General features: G+C 40.1%; 1 protein-coding gene across 3 annotated transcripts in view; it reads right to left on the bottom strand.

The window, feature by feature from the left end:
• SLIT3 (slit guidance ligand 3) overlaps window positions 1–21,849 on the bottom strand; it is a 519,652-nt gene that overhangs the window by 196,031 nt on the left and 301,772 nt on the right. For all 3 annotated transcript variants that reach the window (XM_054216868.1, XM_054216870.1, XM_054216869.1), the window contains 2 exons: window positions 6,756–6,827; window positions 1,607–1,770 (listed from right to left, as the gene is read on the bottom strand). In XM_054216868.1, coding sequence (XP_054072843.1) covers window positions 1,607–1,770; window positions 6,756–6,827 — 236 coding nt within the window. The remainder of the gene's footprint in view (window positions 1–1,606; window positions 1,771–6,755; window positions 6,828–21,849) is intronic.

Consider the following 21,849-nt stretch of genomic DNA (forward strand, 5'->3'; position numbering starts at 1 on the left):
CATTAATTTATGTTTTAATAAAAAGCAGGCCAAGCTTGAGAGTTCTCTTATATGTTCTTGGTCCAACATGCAACTGTTAAAAACCTTTTCTCTTTTGGAAGTCACAGTCTGCACAGAAAACTCAGCTTAGATGAGTTCTGTCCATGTTACATTTCTCATTCAGGGATTATTATCTCCTCTCCTGATCTGATCAACTCTTTTTCCTTCACTTCACATAAATCCAAATAGCTGAACTCATGCACCATCTGAAACTTCATTTCATAAGAAAGAAATGCTGTGGTTACATCTTTGGTAAAATTAGATTCTACTAATAGCTTAATTCATTTATCCATTTCTTTTATCTTTCCTCTCCCAAGACTGTTAAATTTATAAGCTTTTCTTTTAGTTAAACTTCTAATGTAATTTATCAGATATTCTGGGCATTTTCAAATCTCCGCAACTGTGTAGAAGCTGCTCAGCTCTCTTGAAAATCATGTCACAAAAATCACTGGTACACAATTTTATTTTCCTTGTGCCCATAACACTTCCTGCACACCTCCAGGGCTGGGCATTAATTTACCATCCATGATACCGTTAAGGGGATCAAACCCTTCTTCTCTAAGTACAACTGTTTCTCTCTTTCTTTGTCACATGTAAGTGGAACTACAGAAAAAAGGCATTCCTAAAAACATTTCCAGCACAAGCACTTGAACTGTATTTCCATCAGTCAACACATATACCAAGAGAATAATGCTTTAGGGCTCACAGGCTGTGAGAGATAAAGAACACAATGCCGCAAGACTCCGTCTATCAAGATTAGGACTCACATCCACTTCGTAACAAGCTCCCCGTGTTACTTACCATTTGGCCTGCAAAACTATTTCCAAACTTGTGTCTGGTATCTCCCTTTTTTTTTTCAGAGCACATGCACTGCCATGCCTCTCCTCTGCCAGATCTCTCTCTTTCATCCAAATTCAGAGATTTCTTTTTCTGATTTTTCTATTTTTCTCTGTCTCTTTTTTTTTTTCTTTCTTTTTCTTCTTCTTTTAAGAAAATGCATTTTTATCACAAAAGAGCCAAGTGCAGTTCCAGGGACGTGATGAATAGGCCCAGTGTATAGACACATGGTTTGTGAGTTGGCCGTATATCAGCCGCCTCATTTACCAGTGTGGAAACTTGTAGAACTGTGAAGTGCATTGGCGCCCTAAGAATCCTGTTTCAGCCCTTGGGATAAAATCTGCTCGTCCTGTTCTACAGTCCAATCACTTCCCAACAGACTCCTATTAGCATCTTCTATTTCCTTTCTTTCGTATTCCAGTCAGCTGTAGAGCTCTTCCCTTGAGAAATACCAAATTATCCACACTTAACTGACTTCTTATGTTGATATCATTGGCAACGCTAAACTAGAAAAAAGTAATTTGAGAACTGAAATGTTAACTGGAATCCAATAATTCTTATAAAACTGGAAAAATTAACAATTTGATCTACTCCCATACAGTTTAACAACGATAAAACCAAACAGGACTGCTACAGAAACACAACATCATAATTTTCCACTCACTGTTTTTATGTGAATATCAATATAAAACCATCGGCTGATAGATAAATGAGTAATTGGCATCATTACCAGAGCAGACAAAGTCCTTCTTCTGAACCTCCGCCACAAGAAAACCCCGCAGGTTTACAGGTGCCAAGCAGAAGGTGAACTGCCCGATGGTGCGCCGCTGCCGCAGCCAGTCAGACAGCCAGGCCAGGTGGCAGTCGCAGTGCAGGAAGTTGGAGTGAAGCCGCCTGCAAAAGACCAAACAGCCCTAAAGTTATCAGTAGGTTTTTTTAACAGAAGACACAAACCAGAGCAATTAAGCACAAGTCTGTCTGGCTCTTCACTACAATTTAAGTAGGACCATTGCAGGTTATTGGCTACAGCTGAGTCAGGTCTTGGCTGTCTACATTCATTGCCATATAATATACAAACGTCCACGTATAAATTAGTGCTATTATTTATATTGTCTTGGAAGAATTAAGTTAAATAATTACATGCCTACAGGTAATCATGAGCTGGCCATTCTAGAGAAAAGAACATACAGAATTTACGACTCCTCCAAGTAATCACTTTGGCTGTGATTTCATATCAGAAATAACTGCATGAATGAAATAACCCCCCCCACCAGAGGCTATTGATACCTTGTACATTCCTGTGCTGCCGGTATAAATTCGTCAACACCCTTTTTACTGTGGCAATCTAACGCAAGTATGCAGGTTCTAGACTGGAATTTTCAACTCATGACAAAGAAGGGGACCATGACAGGGTCATGCCACACCGCAATGCTGGGGCTGTTCTTTGGAATGGAAGATCTAGCCGCACAGCTCCCTTCCCAGCCTGCTCCATGCCTGGCACTAGAGACCTGCAGAAGCATTACCACATTGCTGGGGCAAGTCTGCAAGATGATGATGTGTTCAGGGAGTGAATCTGGTAATTTTAACAGCTACCAAACTTTAGGTCAAAACAAAAGCCCAGGACATTAATTATTTCATTCCTTGTAATGAGTCATATATTTGCAGTGTTATACCAAAGCTGAAATGATAAAACAGACTGAAAATCCTGTCAGAAACAGTTAGACAAAGCATTATTCACTAATATTACAGGCATTACATTTAAAAAACCGCACACAACTGGTGTGCACCGGATTCATCCTTGTCCATCTACTGAAGAAATTAACTGTCTATCTGTGAGATGTTCATACGGCAGGGCATCGGGCAGGGCAGCAGTGGCGCCTGGGCTGACAGTCCCCAGGTTTGGATGCCTGGGGTGGGCAGTCACAGGAAAAGACCACAAATTTGGAACTGAGGGTTTGTCCTGTAGAGACGAAGACGCTTGTCTCCTGGAAGCACTGTAAAACGTAATTGTTTTCGAAGGATGGCTAGAAGACCCTGTGTCTAGGGATTATGAAGCTATTTAATTGACACTGCAGTAAGTTAAATTTCTAGTGAAATGTTTTGTTATTATGAACCATTAATCTGTCTGGAACACTTTCTGTTGATTGAAAGAACAAATAAATACATTTACAAAGAAAAGAAAATAAATATAGTCTAGCCAGAAATCATCCTAAGTAAGACTTTGTCCTAACTTAGAGAGTAAGCATTTAATTTAAATCCTTTAAAATATAATCCCTTCCCACCACAGCAGTCAACAAGGATACTCAGAATCATCTTCCTTCAGGAACCAAATCAGAGGTCATCCCATGCCATTCCCTGCATCCCCATATGGAGGTAGGCAGGAGTAATAAAACCGCATTTTAATTTCACAAAAAGGGGCAGCTTTCCAGTTCTGTGAGTTGTCATTTTTCCCCTCACTAAATTTATATAGCTGGTTTCTGGGTTTTCCCATTTTAGTAGTGCAAAGTGTCACCTCTTCGCCAGCTCGCCTGCTTCAGCAGAGCCCTACCTTGTCACTTGTTCAAGTTTTTTGCGCAGATATTCTAACAGTTTGCTTTTGAGAGGAGACCATTTGGAGAGCCTATCAAGCTTAGCAAAGCAGCCTATTAGAATATATTTTTGATAATTACAGTAATGAATACAGCCACAAAAAGACTTTTCACAGTACTTCAAAAGCATTTCCCTGTGAACGTGAAAAGCTGAAGTGATTTGGTACATTTTCAGTTTACCCTTAAATAAAAAAATTAAAACAAATTATGCAATTACCTATCTCAGCAGTCACTCACGCGTGCAGAGAACAGGCCACTTACCATTAAGCAAACAGGTATGGGGGACATGCTTTAACATAAATAAAGCTGTTTCAAGCAAAGGAAAGCAAATCAATAAAAACTAATTCCTGTCACTTCCAATCAAGGTTAAAAGATCAATGAAACTTAGCAACAGAAAATACAGTTAAATAAAAAAGGTCACCACAGAAGAGCTGGTATTTTTAAAGAATTCTTCAAGTACTTCAAATCTTACTAGCACATTTCTCTCTCTTTTTTAATTTCTACATTCAAGTTGAAAATACTCTTTATTTTTCCTTCTCTGTTCTTCTTAAATGAGCAGATTGTTTTGAGAGCCATGAAGAAAAAGCTATTTATCCCCAGAACTATCACAGCAGATGCAGCTGCAGCGCAAGGAAGCCCCAAATGTCCTGCTAATGGATCTCACCAGTATGTAAGAGAGACAGAGAGGACAAACACCATCCACACCGCACTGGGCCTCAGCTGGATGGGAAAAAGGGCTTCTCCCTACTTAAGCAACTCTCAGACCAGGGATTCCCTACAAGAGCTTCTTAAAAAAAAAGCACATCTAAGTGTGAAGCTATTTGAGAAGGTGTACAAACTGATGAACATTTTTTAAGAAAATGGTAGAGTCACCAAACTAATGAACATCATTCGTCATGCGTTTGGACTGAATTTGCATCAAAACCCAAGAGATGAAATAGTAGATCTTATTCAGCCATTGTACTTCAGAGAGCTTTCTCCTTTCGTGCAAACTGTTCATTGAGGGTGTATATTAATGCAGGAGAAAAGATTGTCAAGTGAAATAAAGCTAAGGAAACCAGGGAGAGTATTAACATTTCTCCCCAAATAATATCTTTATATAAATATTTTACATAGGTGAACAAAAACTGATCAGTTTTCCACATGCTTGGGTGTGTTAGTTATTAGGGTATTACTATCCATTTGCACAAAACTCGGTTAAATCAAAACAGTATTAGCCTAAATTCTGAACAGAAGAAATTCAGAAAATATTGAGTAATATGTAGCTATGCAAACTTATTTTATTAATAATTATAATTAGTAAAGTATTAATTGTGCAAAGTGCTAAGACGACAAGGATAGAAGAAGAATTTTTAATAGGAAGGAGCAGCAGAAGAAATTATGAAATGTTACTCGATTCCTGTATTTATCTTATATTAATTGCTATTTTGATGACTTTTCTGCCTCCATTGAAACAGATGGAAGGAAATCGAGAAAACTTTACCATTTTATTGTATTTCCACCTGTCTGTGTAGAATTTTTTTAATCCCTACGTTGAACTGCTAAGAAGAATACTGCGTGTTATTTGGCAGCCCTTGGAGACTGAAACATGCCACTTGATATTGATGAAACTACCTTTACAGAACATGAGGTGAATGAATACGAATGCAAGTTTGCAAAGGTGCCCTTTTAGCCATGGAGCCTAAATTAAATTTCCAGCAAATCCTTTTAGAGTGGGTCAGCATTCATGTTCTATAAAATGTGGCTCTCAGAATTCAATATAAAAGCTTCCCTTTATAAATCCTATTTATGACTTCCTTCCCCCCCCCCTTTTTTTTTCCTTTTTTTTTTTTTCCTTAATTACAGCAGAGGGGGATTAGTCAGTTTAAGTCTCCAGGGAGCTATATACAAAGCCATCTCCGAAATTAAACTAAAAGGAAAATGGCAGAAGGCACTGAGCTCTGGTAACAGACAAGACCGACTAATCTGAGGAAGCCAGACAAATTTTCTGGACCACCGTGACTGAAAGAGACAAGGCAAAACTCCAGGAACCTTAACTCTACCTTCATCATCTTTATCCATTCTCTTCTAAAAGACAAACATCTAATCTCCGTTTAATTACTTACATTAAAAATCTATGAATGTCACCATTTAATGAAGAATGTAAATTTAAATCAGAGGTTATCTTACATAGAGCGACACAAGTAACAGCCATTTTTCTTCAGTTCTGTTAACTTATTAATACAATTTTACATTGTGCATATATAGCATCCATGAAGCATTTTAATTTTTCAGTTGCATAGAAAAATTTCAGGCTGGCTACTATTTCCCTTTCTTTGCTTTTAGAACTAAATTATCTCTTGCTTGAGTTTGATATTTTGGAGGAAAAAACAGAGACTGTGTTTAAACATGATTCTTCCTGAAGTTCTGTATTCCCTAAAGGAATTTAAAGGAATAATTTATTTAAAGAAAATGGGCTTTTGGTAGGCTATGGCTAAATTATACAAATGCACATGGTTTAACTTCCCAGTCTTTGCATTTTGGTCTACTAAAGCTGATCAGAGCTTTTCCAGTGGAATGGTGCCCAGCTATAGAAAAATGGATTTCACATAAAAGAAGCTTCTATAAAAATGTATCAGAATCAGTCACATTTTGTTTCAGAAAGTATCTGGAAAAGAAGATTTTTCAAGTTTTTTAATTTTTTTTTTGTTTCAGAAATTAATATTCTCAATTTGAGAATAAGAAATAGGATTTAAACACAGGTTATTAACAAATTGAAATAATTTGGTCCATCTGAGCAGTTTTTACAATTCTGTTGATGTTCCCGCTTGGAACACATTTTCACATTATAGATTTTTCCATGGAAAAAGAATTTCCAGTTTCAGTTCCCGGTAAATTCGAATTCTTACTAAAACTGAGTCTTACTTAATGCTGAGTAAATCCAGTGAACTCATCGTCAGGGCCCTGTGGGTGGTGGCCGTCTTCTCAAACCTGCGCGGCCTCACCGGGGGCTCTGGGGCTCCCCCAGCCCAGGCCGGGGCTCTCGGCCCCTGCCCCAGCCCACCCACCTTGCCACGGGGCCGTTGGAGCTGGTCCCCACTGCTGGGTGGTCCCTGTGGGACTGGCCCAGGGGCAAGGCCCGGCCCTGCCCTGCCCACCATGGCCATCACAGCCTCTGGCTTGTGCAGCGACCCTCTGCCTTGACAGAGCAGGGGCAACTGTTCGCACCAGGAAGTGATTAAAATAAGATTATCACAAGAAAACAAATATCCAAACACTACTACTATTATTATTATTAAAAATATTACTCACAGAGTCCTGATCTTTGGCATGTGATTGAAACTGGTAACAGGAATGCGGGTGATGTTGTTATTGTTGAGAGTACTGTTAGGAGAGAAAAAAAAAAAAAAGAGACAAGAGAATAATAGATTGATCAATTATTTACATTTCTTCACCAACACATTATTTACAGAAGCAAGCTGCTAAAACTCTCGGTAATGCATCTGCCAGGCTGCAAGCAGTAAGACATGCTGACCCGTACCTCAGACAACTTGGGATGTATCATGGAAGACAGTGTTAGGGCAAAGCAACCAAGAGCTGCGTAAGAATGGATGAAGGTTATTATTTACCATGCCTGAGTACCGAGAAGTGCAGGAGATGAGTTTTTATCAACTATGGGAACAGATCCAGACTTTTTGGTTAAGCCACCACTTTGCTTGAAAGCCTGATGCGACTTGAGCGGAGGATCCCCAAACTCACACAGGGCAGTATGAAAGCTTTGCACTTGAAGTGCTCGCTCTCGCACAGGAAAAGAGCTGCTGACTCTCACAGGCCTGCTAACAGCTTACGCGGACAGACAGCTCAAACTGCCTTTCTGGAAACAGATGGACGGATGGGTACCCTTTCTTTGGTTTCCTTAGGAAAAAATATATGGATAGTGGAACAGACGGTAATAAAACATGTCCTGACCCAGGCACGTAAGGATCTCTGCTGCTCTATCAAAGCAGAACTTAAAGAGAAAATGATCTCAGCTGCTGGTAGGAACCCCCTTAGTGCTTCTTATGAAAAATGAACTGACTCGATTATCATCAGCTGAGTGTGCTGTTCCCATTTACGTAGCTCCTAATTATATCAACGACTCTCTAGCAAATTAGAAGCTATAAAGTTTATCAAGATGGCACAGGAAATGGAAAGCACTCCAACAGGGCATAATTGCCACGCTCCAAGTGCACCAAATCTGCAAATAGAGTAGCCCAGTTTGTCATGAGAATTGACGGGGCTGGTGATGAGTCCGTGTCCCAGTGTGGCCAGTCTTGCTGCTCGCTGCAGCTGCCTATTTGAAACGTGTGGTGACCACAGCACGGAGCGACCTCTGCTTTACACAGCGGCATGGCACACCACAGCACCACTTTGGTGGAAGATAGTGCTTCTGAGCGTTTGTGCATGTGTTGCAGAAAATACCCGCTGAAGCAACCTAGAGGCACATTACCCTTCCCTTAATGATTTAGTTGTTCCAATGTTATGTATTTGCATAGGACATTTAATAAAAAGCTCTTGAAGAGTTTTACAGACATTAACTAGCCCTCTTGGTCATCTGCCCATTTAAAAACATTTTTATAATTCTGCCCAGAAATCCCTTGGCAAAACCACCACCTACAACATCAGCAGATTAAAGCTAAATTAGATTATACCCTATTAAGACTGTTTTTCTCTTACACAGGGAGGCACATATGCATGTGGGCAAAGCCAGGAGGTTGCAGTGAGCGAGCTCTGACACCGGCAGCAGCGCGTTTGTGTTGCTGCTGGGCTGCACCCCAGCAGGATGGAACATGAACATCTTCGTAGTCGGATCATAGCTGGTATTTGAGCACAGCCCTGCACCAGATGGATGCACTATTGATCCGGAGCCAGCTTGGGGGCTGACATACCCACGACAGCAAACTGCACCGACAAAGCAAAATTACCCTTCCTTTCCAAATCCATGAGCAGAGCGAGTTATGTCAGTAAAAGCAAAGTTTTGGAAATCTGTAATTGGCATGTGAGATCTGTTGCCAGAGATCTGTGTCAGTCAAGTCACACACGTTCACACACCAGGCCGATAAGAGCTGTAGGTCTTAGTGCACCATGGCTTATAGGATAGTATAGAGTATTCATTCCAGATCCTCTGGAAAACTTGATGCTGACAAAAATTGGACAAGAAACACATAGCTAAGTATTGGCATCAATGGGTATATAAAATTACAGGTTTGTGTATTCAGTTTCTTAATATGCAAAGACTCAAACGCAGTCTGTTATAAATTTACTGGATAAGATGAAGAGGGAAATACTGTCAACTTCAGAAGTAAACCTGAAAGTAAACTCTTACAGCTATCAGCCATGTCATTTCATCTGCTGTGCACCACAATCTGCATATACCACTGCCTTACTGTGGCTTTGGCGCTGGAAGCGAACATCGTGAACATCAGAGTACATCTGCAGGGCTGAAAAGCTCTGCCTTTGAATTCCTGCTAATGTCACGATGACACCACAAATGTCCCACTGTGGCACAGTGCAAAATGAACATCTCTGTCATACAATTGCTACTGCTTGATGACCTTATTTAGCCAGTGATGCAAACCAAAGCCTTTTGTGTAAAATTTGCCAAAATGAGCACATACAATTTCAGAAAGTGAACAAAAGGAACAAGGATGCATACATATCTACATCAACATACTCATCCCTCAATATTTATATTTATTTGCTATTTGCATTTGCACGTGCCTGTTGGGAAGTTCAAACAGGGCTCACAAATGGAATTTCTAATTGTACCACCATTTTTATCTGTAAACATAAAAATATAATTCACCCTTTGCCTCAGTTGCCTGTTACATAAAAATGAGCTATGCACTTGGTTGGAGGATTTTAGGTATACACTGATAAATAAAAGCCACATGTAAAGTCATCTCACAAACGTGAAGTCACGTACAGAGCTGATGTCTGAAGAGATTGCACATGGCACTACAGGAGTCAATGGAAGCCACAGAAGAGACTTTCTATTGATTTCAGAAGGACGAGGATTGGATTCAGGCAGAAGAGGACGTGACAGCAAGCTTCCTTCTGCACTGACTGAGGGTGGAGAACACATCCCCGTCTCCCAGTGCAATTCTTCATTTGGATATGGAAAGGTCAGCCTTTACCATCTGATTTGATGATTCAAAAATATTTTTAAATTTCTTAAAATATTTCTGTTTAACAGAAAGAGCATTATTCCAGTCACACAGTAATTCTGCTTACAAAATATCAGATGAGAGTGGCTCAGTTTTTGCTCCTAATAAGCAAAGGTTTCCCATAATTCATCAACAAACATATAGCCCTCCATCTAAGAATCCTAAGTCAGTGCTGAATTAATACACTCCTTAAACACAAATTTCAGGGATAACTCTAGCAGATAGCTATTGCACAGATGACTTAGTAGCATACTATTTCATTGATATTTAAATGTTAACCATAATGAAGGCAATAAAACATCTATGATAACAGCAATTATTTCAGGACAAAGAAGGCCAAACACTGCAAAGGGCACTAATTGACAGTGAACTGTCTGCATTACAGCCCAGTTGTAGCTGCAGGAATTTAACCCTGCTGCTCTGGTTGTGCAGAGCAGGCAGCTCCCACACAGCAGGAACTCTGGCTTTTGAATGGGGACATTTTCAGGTAGAGGTGTGCTCTAGAAGCATTCTGCAAAGCTTTCTGTCATGCACATGAAGCCTTCCCAGCAATGATTCTTAAGAGAATGCTCCTGACAGGGGTAAGCACGCAATACAGTGGCAGTTTTAACACATGAAGGGAAAAAACTAAGTTCTGTCGCAGTTGTCTGCTAGCTGCTACGAGGCCTCAGTCTCATTTTCATCCAACTAAGATTCAAATCCATAGAAACAGATACACAAACACCAGGAAGCTATGACACTTCCAGAGTCTTCTGACTCCTCCGGCATCAGAAGGCAAAACTTGTATTCTGCCGGGTTGTCCCCAGCCTTATCCCTCCCACCTCTTTCAGAACCCAATATACCCTTGTCCCTTGAAAAAGCACTGTCCTCTCATTTAGAAGTCCTCTCCCTGTAAACGATTCACATCCAAAATGCTGAATCAGGAAACTGAGGTCATAGACAATATTATTTATGCCAGCAAACTTCCCACCTTGGGCCGTGATCCTTGTCAGATCTTGCAAGCTAAGCAGAAGCAGACTGCAGCAGTCCTAAGGGTCCTCCAAGGACTACTTGGAAGACGCATAACGTGGGATCAGCAATCTTCGAGGTGGTACATCCTCCACCGGTATGAACTGTCACAGTCCCATTGACTTCAATTTACAACCCCAGAGGAACCCCTCTACTAACTCACTCCTCGGCCAGTTGCCCAAGCTGGTTAGAGGCACGCATGGAGCTGCTTGCTTTCTTCTGAAGAATAAAGCTGATTTATAGCCCCTACTAATCAGATGTTTTTAAAGGAAAGAATGCTCACTCTGCAATCCTGTCACGATTTGAAAACAATTACCTATCTCCTTCCTCAAACTTCTTGTGCAAATTTAACTACATGTAGTTGCATTTGTTCTCTTCTGACTTGCTCCAAATTCACATACACCACTGTAGTTCCCTGACAAAGAGTCTTTAATTCCAGACTCAATGTAATTACATCAAAATCATTAACCTGTAGAAATGACTGTCATGTGTGTGTTTTTTAAAATAATATTTATGCATTTACTCCTTCCTTCACCCTCTTGAATAGGAGGATGTGTAGATGACAGACAGAAAAAAGTTATACTCCTAATGCTGGAAGAAATCACACAACTTTTATGGAAAATACTTTGGTAAAAAAAAGGAAAGGATTTAAATTTTGAACACTACTAACAATAGAAGTATTTTATTTTAAAAACTCAGGAACTCTAAGCATCCTCTCATGTTCCTTGGAGTAATTCAGAGAGCAGAAATCCCAGGCTGTCAGATCAATAGTCAAACACTCTCAATTCTGTAAATTACAGAGTACACAGAGATTTTATTTCTCTTACTTGGAATTCAATTAATGATATAATTAAGATCATATAACGATTATCAGAATGACTGGTGATTTATTCATCTGAAATAATAATACATTCAATACATCTACCCACTCTGTTCCAGTTAAGTACTAGACATGAAGCAAAAAGATCTTCTGTCGATGTCAGAAAAAGTTAAAACAACTTAACAAAATTACCTGAAATATTAACTATTTAATTTCTTCAACTAGTACTTCAATAAGTACATTGTTAAACAGTAACTGTCTTCATGTTTTCCAGTCACATTTCAAGTGGAAAAATATGTAGGAGGCTTGGGTTTTTTGTTAAACACATAACACTGTTTGATGACAATACCACCTGCTATATCCCAGCTTAAAAAAAGCTATAGTATCCTATTTTATCATTGGTGAAAGGAAAAATCTCTATGCAAATGTCCATTTTTTCTAAGTACAAGGCATTTTCATAATGCACATGGATTAACTAGCTATGCATCAGGACAATACCCACAGTGATGTTTCTCGTTTACAATGGGAATGGATTAAAATGAAAGGGGAAGGGGCGAACATGCAAGGCTGAAGACATCCTTTGTTTTTTGATGGTAACAGAGACTGATTTTCTTTCGCATTCCATTTCTGCAGCTGATTAGCACAAACAGCTAATCAAATTGAGAAATTATATGGTAGATTAAATTTTTGATTAACACTTATCCCCAAGCCTTAATAAGCCTCTACTGTAGTTACTATAGGTCTGCTGTTCTGTCCATTCAGGTTTTTGATAAACGCCAGGGCTGCTTTTGTGTCACATCTGGCTGATCATGGGACATTGCAGCAGTTGCAAAATTCTCAGTTAGAAAGAAATATTCAGACCCATTTACTGGTGGGTAAACGGAGAAAGAGATGTGAAAAGGCACCAGCTTGTTCATCTTATTTCTGGTTTTGAAGCCCTTTTACGTTTGGACACTTGAGATTCTTTACAGGCTTCTAACATGAGAGCAGGAATCCTGCAAACGACAGTCCTCACTTGGCAGCGTATATTTCTATGCATCTACGGGCTTCACTCTAAGTTGAACAGCGATATCCATTTCCTTTTTCTACTCAAAACTCTCTAAACACACTGGGGAAAGAACAAGGTGCCGAGTTACCTCACTCTGTGATAAACCTGTATTTTGAAAGTGAGACTTCGAAAGGAAGCAGAAGAGCAAACGGGCCTGGCTGGTAGGGAGCAGCCGTACCGGGCACCGCAGCACTGGTAGCGCTAACAAGTCTAATATTTCCTTCTGTCTCCTTCAATTACACCACTGCTTTGTCACAGCCTGCTCGTTGGCTCTGTATGTAATCCGCGTGTTGTGTGTCCATAACACCATGTAATTGGGCCTAATGCAAGATCATTATCTACGTGCATGCAATGGATAGCTACAAATGGTGCATCTGCAGCCTTGTAACATTCCCAAGAGTGAATTACTGTTGTACTCCCTGATTACTGCTTCTCCCACAACTGCCATGGTTTCCAGGCTTCCTATTCCCAGTGCAACTATACATCCAGTAAAATGAGACCGGAAAATTTATTAAGGCTTAACCAAGGCATCTCCAAGCATAATGAAACCTCTCACGTAAAAAGTTTTCTTGATAATGTTATTTCTGTTCAGAAGTGGGTGAACTGATGCAGAAGAAGGTTGAGCAGCTCAGTCCAAGTTGCTAGTGGGGCTCAGAAGGGAACGCAACGGTCTGGCCCTGGTGGTGGCAGAAATACAACTTCTCTGAGACCCCAGAGCTTTGAGGGGGGAGTGGAGTGTCGGTAGATAAAAATATGGGAAGGGATCTTTTCACAGTGTACATGCAGACTGAAACTGTTGAACCCATGCAAGATGAGACGTCTCCATCAGTATTTATCCCCATAAAGAGGAGGATCTTGGGGTCTGTCTGAGATACTAGAGATGAAACGTGAATTTGTGGGGACTGCATTAGCAGCAAAATTTAACACTAACAGTGACAGAACCTTAGACCTATCTGTTAGCAGATTCATATCACTCTTAAACCTCTCTCCAACTACATAAAAAGCCATTGCAAAAGGAAAAGAAATTCTCTGTTCCTTGTATTCAACAAGAGTTAAGCAAAACAGTAACAGGTTTAAATTACAGAAAAAGGAATTCTGATTCGATATAGGGGAGATGTTTCTTTCCATAAGAACAAGAAAAATACAACAAAGAGCTTTTACAGAGTGTGCAGCCATCAGCAGCTGAAGTCTGTAATAAAAGACTAAACAAATCCCTGGTAGGAATGGCATCGGACTGGACGGTCCTGCCGTAGGGTGGGACGGGAGATGACCACTTCAGACCCCTTCCAGCCCTTACATAGCATGCAATATAACTAACAGCAGGGACAATTACAAAATGTGAATCTAAATCTATTTTCAGTAATAAAACCAAGACTTGAATTTTATACACTGCCATAATTAATGTTTGTAATTAACTTTGAGATTGTAGGGTAAAAGGAGCTATATTATCAATAGCTGTAAAGAGATATTTTTCACAAAGGTCAGAAGGAATTTGCATTAAATTAAATATTTACTACTTCTCGCGGCCTCTGATGAAAAAGTAAAATGGCTTTGGCACTCTATCCCTCAGCATCGAGCACAGTTCTCATCCTCGATTTTCAAGGCGTCCAAGATTTGCTCATTAGGCAAGGTCCAAAACTCAACTGGATCTCTTCAGAGTTTTGGTGACTCCTGCGTGCCTCTTGTACTCAATCCTTGGGGCTCCCCACAGACTGTTTAAGTTAAAGCCCAGAACTACCGTGTGGGCATATAATGAAAGCAACTGATGCTGCACTGATTAATCCATTACTCTCAACTGTTAGAAAACATAATGATCTCACAAGGGGCTTTATTCACTGACATACAGCAGCACAGCTCTGATCTGACACCTCAAATTAGCAGCAAAAGCAATAACAGCTGGGTTTTTGTCTCAATATTTGTACCCAACTCTAAAATGAGTTGGCACTATACGAGTGCTATTTATAAACACAATGTTAGCCCAGGCAAATAATTTTCTAAATAGTCTCCAGGTGACACACAAAATCCACTGAAATAAATAAAAATAACTAGTTGCCAATTTGTGGTTTCTGTTCTAGCATTGGTCTTGCTGATGTGTTCACATTCTTCTCATCACAGCAACATGAGAGGCTCTAGCATCGTTAAGTTGGGAAGCTGACATCAGAAATATGACTAGTCTCAAGGATACACAGGAAAGAAAATGTTCTTTTTAGAAATGTCGGAAAAAATAAAATAAATAAGCTTAGAACGGGATTACGCACAAAAGTGCCAGCAGTGTTTACTGCTACAATTGCCTGATTCTTCCCATTCTGAGACTGATTTTAATTTGCATGTAACTGTCAGATTTTAACTATTTAAGTTTATTCTAGAGGCCAGATGTTTATGACAGATTTTTTTTGCCCCTTGAAGGAGTGAGATTACTTTCCAAAACATCAGGCTTTGGGGAAACTGGGTTATTATAATAACAAATTCTTTGCTTAAAATGCCTGTTTTGTCACCTGACAAGAACCAGGGTGATTACGTTTGCCTATAGTGATAATTTTAGGGCATATTAACTTAAGTCCTGTAATTGCTGCATTAACTCTGCATTAACTGGCTGTGCCTTGGCTGGAGTCTGTGGGACTGGCGAGGTCAGGAGCTGAGGCTAAGAGCAGAGGAGAGGGAAAGACAGGGCCCACAGCTAAGAAAATGGTTGGGTAAGCTACTGGGGACTGGGACTAGGAATCAGTGCAAATGGGTAAAAGAGGCCAGAAAAAAATCATACGGGCCTGTACCATCAAAGATTGTATTGTCATATGTATACAAGCGGGAGCAAAATTATGGATTCTGGTGACTTATGTCTGGTGACTGCTGCTCAAACCTTTCTAGCGTTCTCTTTAGCCCTGCATTTATGTTGTATGTGCACACACATATCATTACGCCCTAATATACTTACTTACACGACACGCAAGTAAATAAAATACGCTAAAACAAGATAAAGTAGAATATCATCGAATACAATAAGCTGAGCTAAGCCAAGATAAGGTAAAATAAAATATAATAAAGGTTATACAGAGAATGAGGATACACAATTCATTTAGGTTGTGGACTTTGTTAGATGTTAAATCAAGAATGTCATTCACATGGTCTTACCTGAAACGTCTTACTGCTTCCCCTAAAGGAACCTCTATTAGCTGTACAAAAGACAGGTACCAGTTGCATCCCCCCAATTCTTTCTAACGTCTATGCTCGGTGAGAGTTGAAAAAGCTTTTTAGAGAAATTTTGATCAGCTTTTCAATCTTTTACATGACATTCTAATTCTAGACAGAAAATACAAATTCAGTTCAGGATGAATGGAAATTTTAGTTGTAAAAGCATTGGCGCAAAGACAAAAGAACATAGGCTGAAATTATTCTGCCACTGCTTTATTTTTAAATTAAGGATTCTCCAGTAAGTTATTTTTCTAACCTCAAAAATAGCACAAGATACACTGCCTTTACTTTTTTTTTTTTAATCAAGAAATTTTCTCCGGTCTTTGCCCAAAGGCTACACATTTTTCAGTACACTGTATTGGGATCGACTGCTGTGGCTCTACATCCCAATTACGTGCATAATTTTCTGTGAGTATTTGGACTCGGAGAAACAAAAGTAATTTCTGCAAACATTGAACAAATGTTTTACATCATCAGGGTGGTTCTGATGTTTCTCTATGGCCCCCAGTTTCCAGGGCTGATATTATTGCCTAGAACCACTGTGAACAAGTCCAATTACCGTAATACCCAGACCAATGTCCACTGAAGTCAGTGCAAATCCTGTTGCTGGTTTCAGCAGGGAGTGAATCTAAGTCCCTGCAATCTATTTATTTAGGTGCAGATTTTCACAAGAGCCACCACAATCAAAAATATAGCTGTATTCAGTTTCAACTCCCCTAAATTTTGTTTTGTAGATTCATTTGAAAATCTCTTGTTCAATAAATTAATATAATCAAATTAATAATAGAATTACATCACTTTAATACAATTAGCTGTTAAGTAGATATGCTTTTTAAATTATTTTTTAGGTTATACAGAGATCTCTCTTACTAAATATGGCTGTTGGTGTTACTCAGCTGCATGCATGTCAGGTTCTGTGGTTTATGGATTCTGTGCTACTCCTGCCAAAATCAATGGAAACTGGATTGGGTTCTCGATGCGTACAGAGGTCTGAAAGCCTACCAGAATGTATTTGTGGAAAGGATGAAAAAGAATCAACAAGACGGAGTCAGATCATACAAACCTTAAGTCTGATGCATCAGTACTTCAGCAAAATAAAACGGTTTCTCATGTTCCTGCCTGAACAGTTGTTTCGCTTTAGATCCCTTCTGAAGCTAAAGCAGTCTTAGAAACATAATCCAATTCAAACTAACACCATCCAAACTCTATAATTTGAAAGGAGCAAGCAACTTTTGCCATTTGTTCAGGCTGAAGGCATTTAATGATGGAGATTTCCAAGGTAAAAGGTTTCAGCATTCAGTCAGCTGAGTGCTGTGGTTTCCTTACAGGACTCCACCAAAAGAAATTCTAAAGAAACTGATTAAATTTGGATCAGAAAGCAACAGCATCATTCTTCAAACCCATGTTTTAATTTGTCTCATCCTGAGTACATTGAAACCTTAGTGCTATAACCTTACGGTGAAAGCCTCTATTTTGATAGACTTCCCTACAATAATGAACATACCCTTTTCATACTTGTTGGTGTAACACACCCAGCAACGGAAAAGCCATTCCAAGTGGTAGACAGAAATTAGTTGTCTCTTCACAGCTAGAGAAAGGAACAAAAAATGGGCTTCTGCATCCATTGTAAGGGGGTATGTGACAACATTCAACCTCTTTGGGACAGTCGATGTGCCAGCCTGCCGCCACTTCATCATCTGCCGCAATGCGGCACTGCCTGGGGGACTGCGCATTCCTGCAAGTCCCACGCTGACCGCTAGGACCAAAGGAGGGACAAGCTGGCAAACCCTGTCTATGCAGCAGACAGCTGCTTGACCAGTGTAAATACGACAACAAACAGAAATGGCACTGGCAGCAGTGTCAGTGCAAAAGGTTTTACAAAAGCGTTTTAGGAGGCAGGCCACTGGCATCCATGGAGAGTGGGCTGCCAGAGCCCCTGCTTTCCATTTCCCTCCGATGGCAGACGTACCAGGTCCTGCCAGCAAAATAACGCCCCTTATTCCTCTTGCCGGAGCAGCCCCCCTGATTTCAGGAGCCCGGTGTCTCAGCTGTCCCTCACTCCCAAGGCCATTGGCGTTCCCACTGGGAGAGGGCACAGCTCCGGCAACATGACAGTGGGCACGGTGCGGCAGGGAACCACAAAGGCAATTCTCAGCTTTTGACAGCAGAGGAAGGAAAAGAAGCAAGTCTTTTAAAGAGAGAACTTCACCTTTACTGCCAAAATTGCCTCCCCAAAATGCAAGAGATGCAGACCATATTTATGGAATAATTTTATATTCTAACAGCATGTGATGCCCCTACCTGCAACTCATACATGCTGGAAATTAAGGCTAACTTATAGGCTAATAAAAATCCACGTGAATGAAATAGGGAAAGTTTGATATACACATTCTGTGAATTTAGACTTGCATGTATGAACAGTTGGTAAGGAAAAGTTACATTTAGAGAGGAAAGAAATGTTTTGAAAGAACAAAGACAACACATAGTTCCTAGACAAGGGCAATTATGTGTTTCTTGGTGAAGCTGGAAAAGGACCTGCTTTCCATCAGGAATTAAACATTGCATTTTTCTTTTAATAATACATTACACAGCGCTTGCATAAATCACACAAGAAAAAGGTCACTATGTTTAAAAACTCCCATCTTTCCAATTTTTAAACTCCTCCCAAACACCACCTGCCCACGAGAAGCAGCAATACCTGCTTACATTCATGCACGCATATGCAATACAGCTAAGAAACCATAACAATTTGAATAGCAAATACTCACAGTGTTTCATTTGTGTTCAGTCCAGAGTGAAAAAGTGCGAAATAAAATATACGCAGAAAAAAATTCGAAGCATTTATGATCTGTTCAGGAATATTCTACAAGCACAAGTAGCAGCTACATAACAGGAGTCAACTGTTCTCCATGCATGGCTGTTTCCCTGCAATATCTGCATGCACACAAAATAAAATATAAGTGCCATTGTGGATGGTCTGTCCTAACTGTTTCAGCCTAAGTATCAGCTGAAGTGCCTCACCCGATTTCTAACGCCCTAGCCGTGGACGCGAAGACAGGGTGTCTTGCAGATAAAATGGACCCAACCCTTTTAAGACATCACTGAAATTGCCCGCGGAGCCAGTAAGAAGGCTGGGTGCTCACGGAGTGGGCTACCCCCCTCTGCAGAGCCCGCCCAGCCCGCAACCTCCTTTTGCACCAACGAGGGCTTCTTGGCGGCCTTCAGGCGTCGTCGCAGAGATGCTGCATTGCGGCATTTTATCGATCACAGTAGCCAAGACCAAAGCCGAAAGCCATGAATGAGATTTGCTTTCCCAGCCACCCTTCTCCCACAAAAGCCATTTTGGGGAGAGACACAATCTAAGATTCTAACAGCAAAAGATGCAAAAACAAATCTAGATTACCAATCTGGCGAACAAAGGCCTTGGTCAGTATAAACTCCTACATCCCTTCACCACAGCCATCAACCTGTCTTTCACAATGTTCTCTTCTATTTTACCCTCAAATAAATCCCAATCTCCGCCAGAGTCTGGCACTTGCAAAGCACAGATATCTCACGCCACCTAGCACTGTGAAGACAAGAGGGATGCGTGCAATTTTTAAAAATTAATGGTACTACTGTTCCTTGTTTCCTTCAATGGCTTCATGTAGCCACCTCATCTGACGCACTTTCAACTGACCAAGCTATTTTCTGAGGTATCTCTAGAACACTGGTATATCCCAACAAGGCTTTTAGATAATCTTCCAGCGTTTTAAAATTTGTTTCTAAGGATCTGCAGATATCCTAAGCGTGGCCATCCGTGACTCGTACACACTAAAACAATGCACTCGGATTATTCACCCCAAATCAGAAACTTAAGAAATGCAATTCCCACTTCAAAAATATCAAACCAGTTAACATGAAATTGCTTCATTTATGAGAACTGAATTAACATAGAAATGGTTATTATTTGGCTTCAAATTACTTTAAGATTGTTTCATACTTCAACCCTTAATGCAGCTATTAAATATTTTTTTCTTAAACACAGAACTGGGTACACTACGTAAAGAAAGTCTAATTTACACTAATCGTATGCCTTTCTTTTTAAAGTTTTAAATCTTTTTTTCCCCCGATGTAACCATAACATACATGCTCTTTTCATCATATATAATTACACACATATATACTTACATTATATCCATAACCTTGCGAACAGCAGGAAACAAAGACACTATTTGATTTTTAGATCAGAAGCGTCTACCTATGCATTTTTTCAGGTGCAGATGTAATTATCTCCTTCACTTGCAAGATAACTCTACATCTTACGGTTTTGATTTCTAATTTACTATAGATACAATATTATTGTCCCAGCTAAAAATATTGGATAATGCTAATAATAAGTAATACGTAGCACTCTGATCCCAGCAGCTACAGTGTAAGGTTAAATACCCTACACAATGCTTGAAGTGGCAGACCAACAATTCTGGTGTACAGAGCTCCCATCATTAATCGTGCTCTCTCTTTCCAGAGAAACCAGGCTTTTGAGTCCTCTCTTGTATAAAGACTGGCTACTGCGCAGAGCCATTGTCTATGTTGTTCTACCAGCACAGCAGAGGGACAAAAGCAACCTCTGAAAAAGACAAACCGTTTATATCCCCATAGGTCACAAACGATACCTTTAACTGCACACAGAAAAAAAAAAAAGAAGGTAACCATTATCTGTTCTGAACCAGTTTTTGAAATTGTATTTTTTTTGCTGTTGTGGTGACTGACCCTAGAGCAAGCAAGAGTTTCTGCATTCACCACTAGTTTTGGACCCCAAACGGTGTCACAAAAGGGTTGAGGACATCCTGGTATATTTGATATTGATATCATGGACACCTGCGCCACACAGCCATGCAGCCTCCTCCCCCAGCTAAGACGCCTTATTAATGCCGACAGGATTACATCCAGCTACCGTAGTATTGTCATCCAGCTGCTTTGGGGAGTCATATAAACAATGAATTGCAAATTATGGCCTAAAATGACTACTCATCTCCCTTGAACTTGTTACTTGCCCTCAGAACTCTGTTATCTCCTCAACTTTATCTGCGAGGAGTTTTATTCTCATCATAGTCTTCAGCTCAGCTTTTGGTTAAGGTCTCGAGCTGTACGTCTGCATTATATACAGTTGAGTGTCCTCTGGATTAAGTCGTTCACATTCATTTGACTTTCACCAGTCAAAATGCTTGTTCTACATCTTTTATATTACTGACGAAGAAACTGTATTAGTCAAAGGGGAGGGAGGGCAGGTCACAAGATGAGCAGAGCATGCAAATGAAACAATTAATATCATGGGAGAGAAGGTTTGCAGAAATCTCTAGAGTTTTGACTTTGGAGTCTCTCTTGGAGCAGTGACTGCAGCACCGATAAAGGGCTTACGCTACACAAGCCATATAAGCGAGCTTCCTCAAAAAGCATATTGGCCAGTGATTCTTGAAACTCATAATTCTAACCTGGCACTGTTCTTATCAAGATAAGTTCTGCAGCCTGCACGGCTCCAGGCTATTCTTATAGGGAAAAAGATCTCCGACCTAATGGGAGTAGGAAAGGAGAATGAGCACAGCATTCAACTACTACATATGCTCCAGGAGGGGAAAAATCCATCTTTTCTAAATACGTAATATAATTAGGCATCTGCACTGAGGATTGATAGAAATGTTCATCAATTTGCTGGGACATGCCTGGAATACTGCAGGATTCGCAAAATCATTGATCAATGAATTTATGCAAATATATTCTCCCCATAAAGAGAGAGTTACATTACATCTGTAACAGGCATCAGTGATTTTCAGAGGCCCTCTCTTGCCCGCTCTTATTTTACCTAAGCTGGTCTTTGATATAAAGCCTGTCACCGCGGTGCCATCTGGATAGTGTTCCTTTCACTATGCTGTACTTCCAACCTCGCATTTTGTAATATGTTATAGAACAGAGGTTATCTCAGATTTCATTTCCATATCTTGAGCAACGACACCAGATCTCCCACCGACATGTATCAGCAGATAAAACCATTTCTTTTCAAGCAACCACGTAAGTACCCCATCTTTCCTCCGCCAATTCTTTATGCTAATTATGCATCCCATTTCACTAGGGTCCATTGGGGGTGCAGTACCTTTC

This window comes from Rissa tridactyla, chromosome 11, assembly GCF_028500815.1.
Source record: "Rissa tridactyla isolate bRisTri1 chromosome 11, bRisTri1.patW.cur.20221130, whole genome shotgun sequence".
NCBI lineage: Eukaryota > Metazoa > Chordata > Aves > Charadriiformes > Laridae > Rissa > Rissa tridactyla.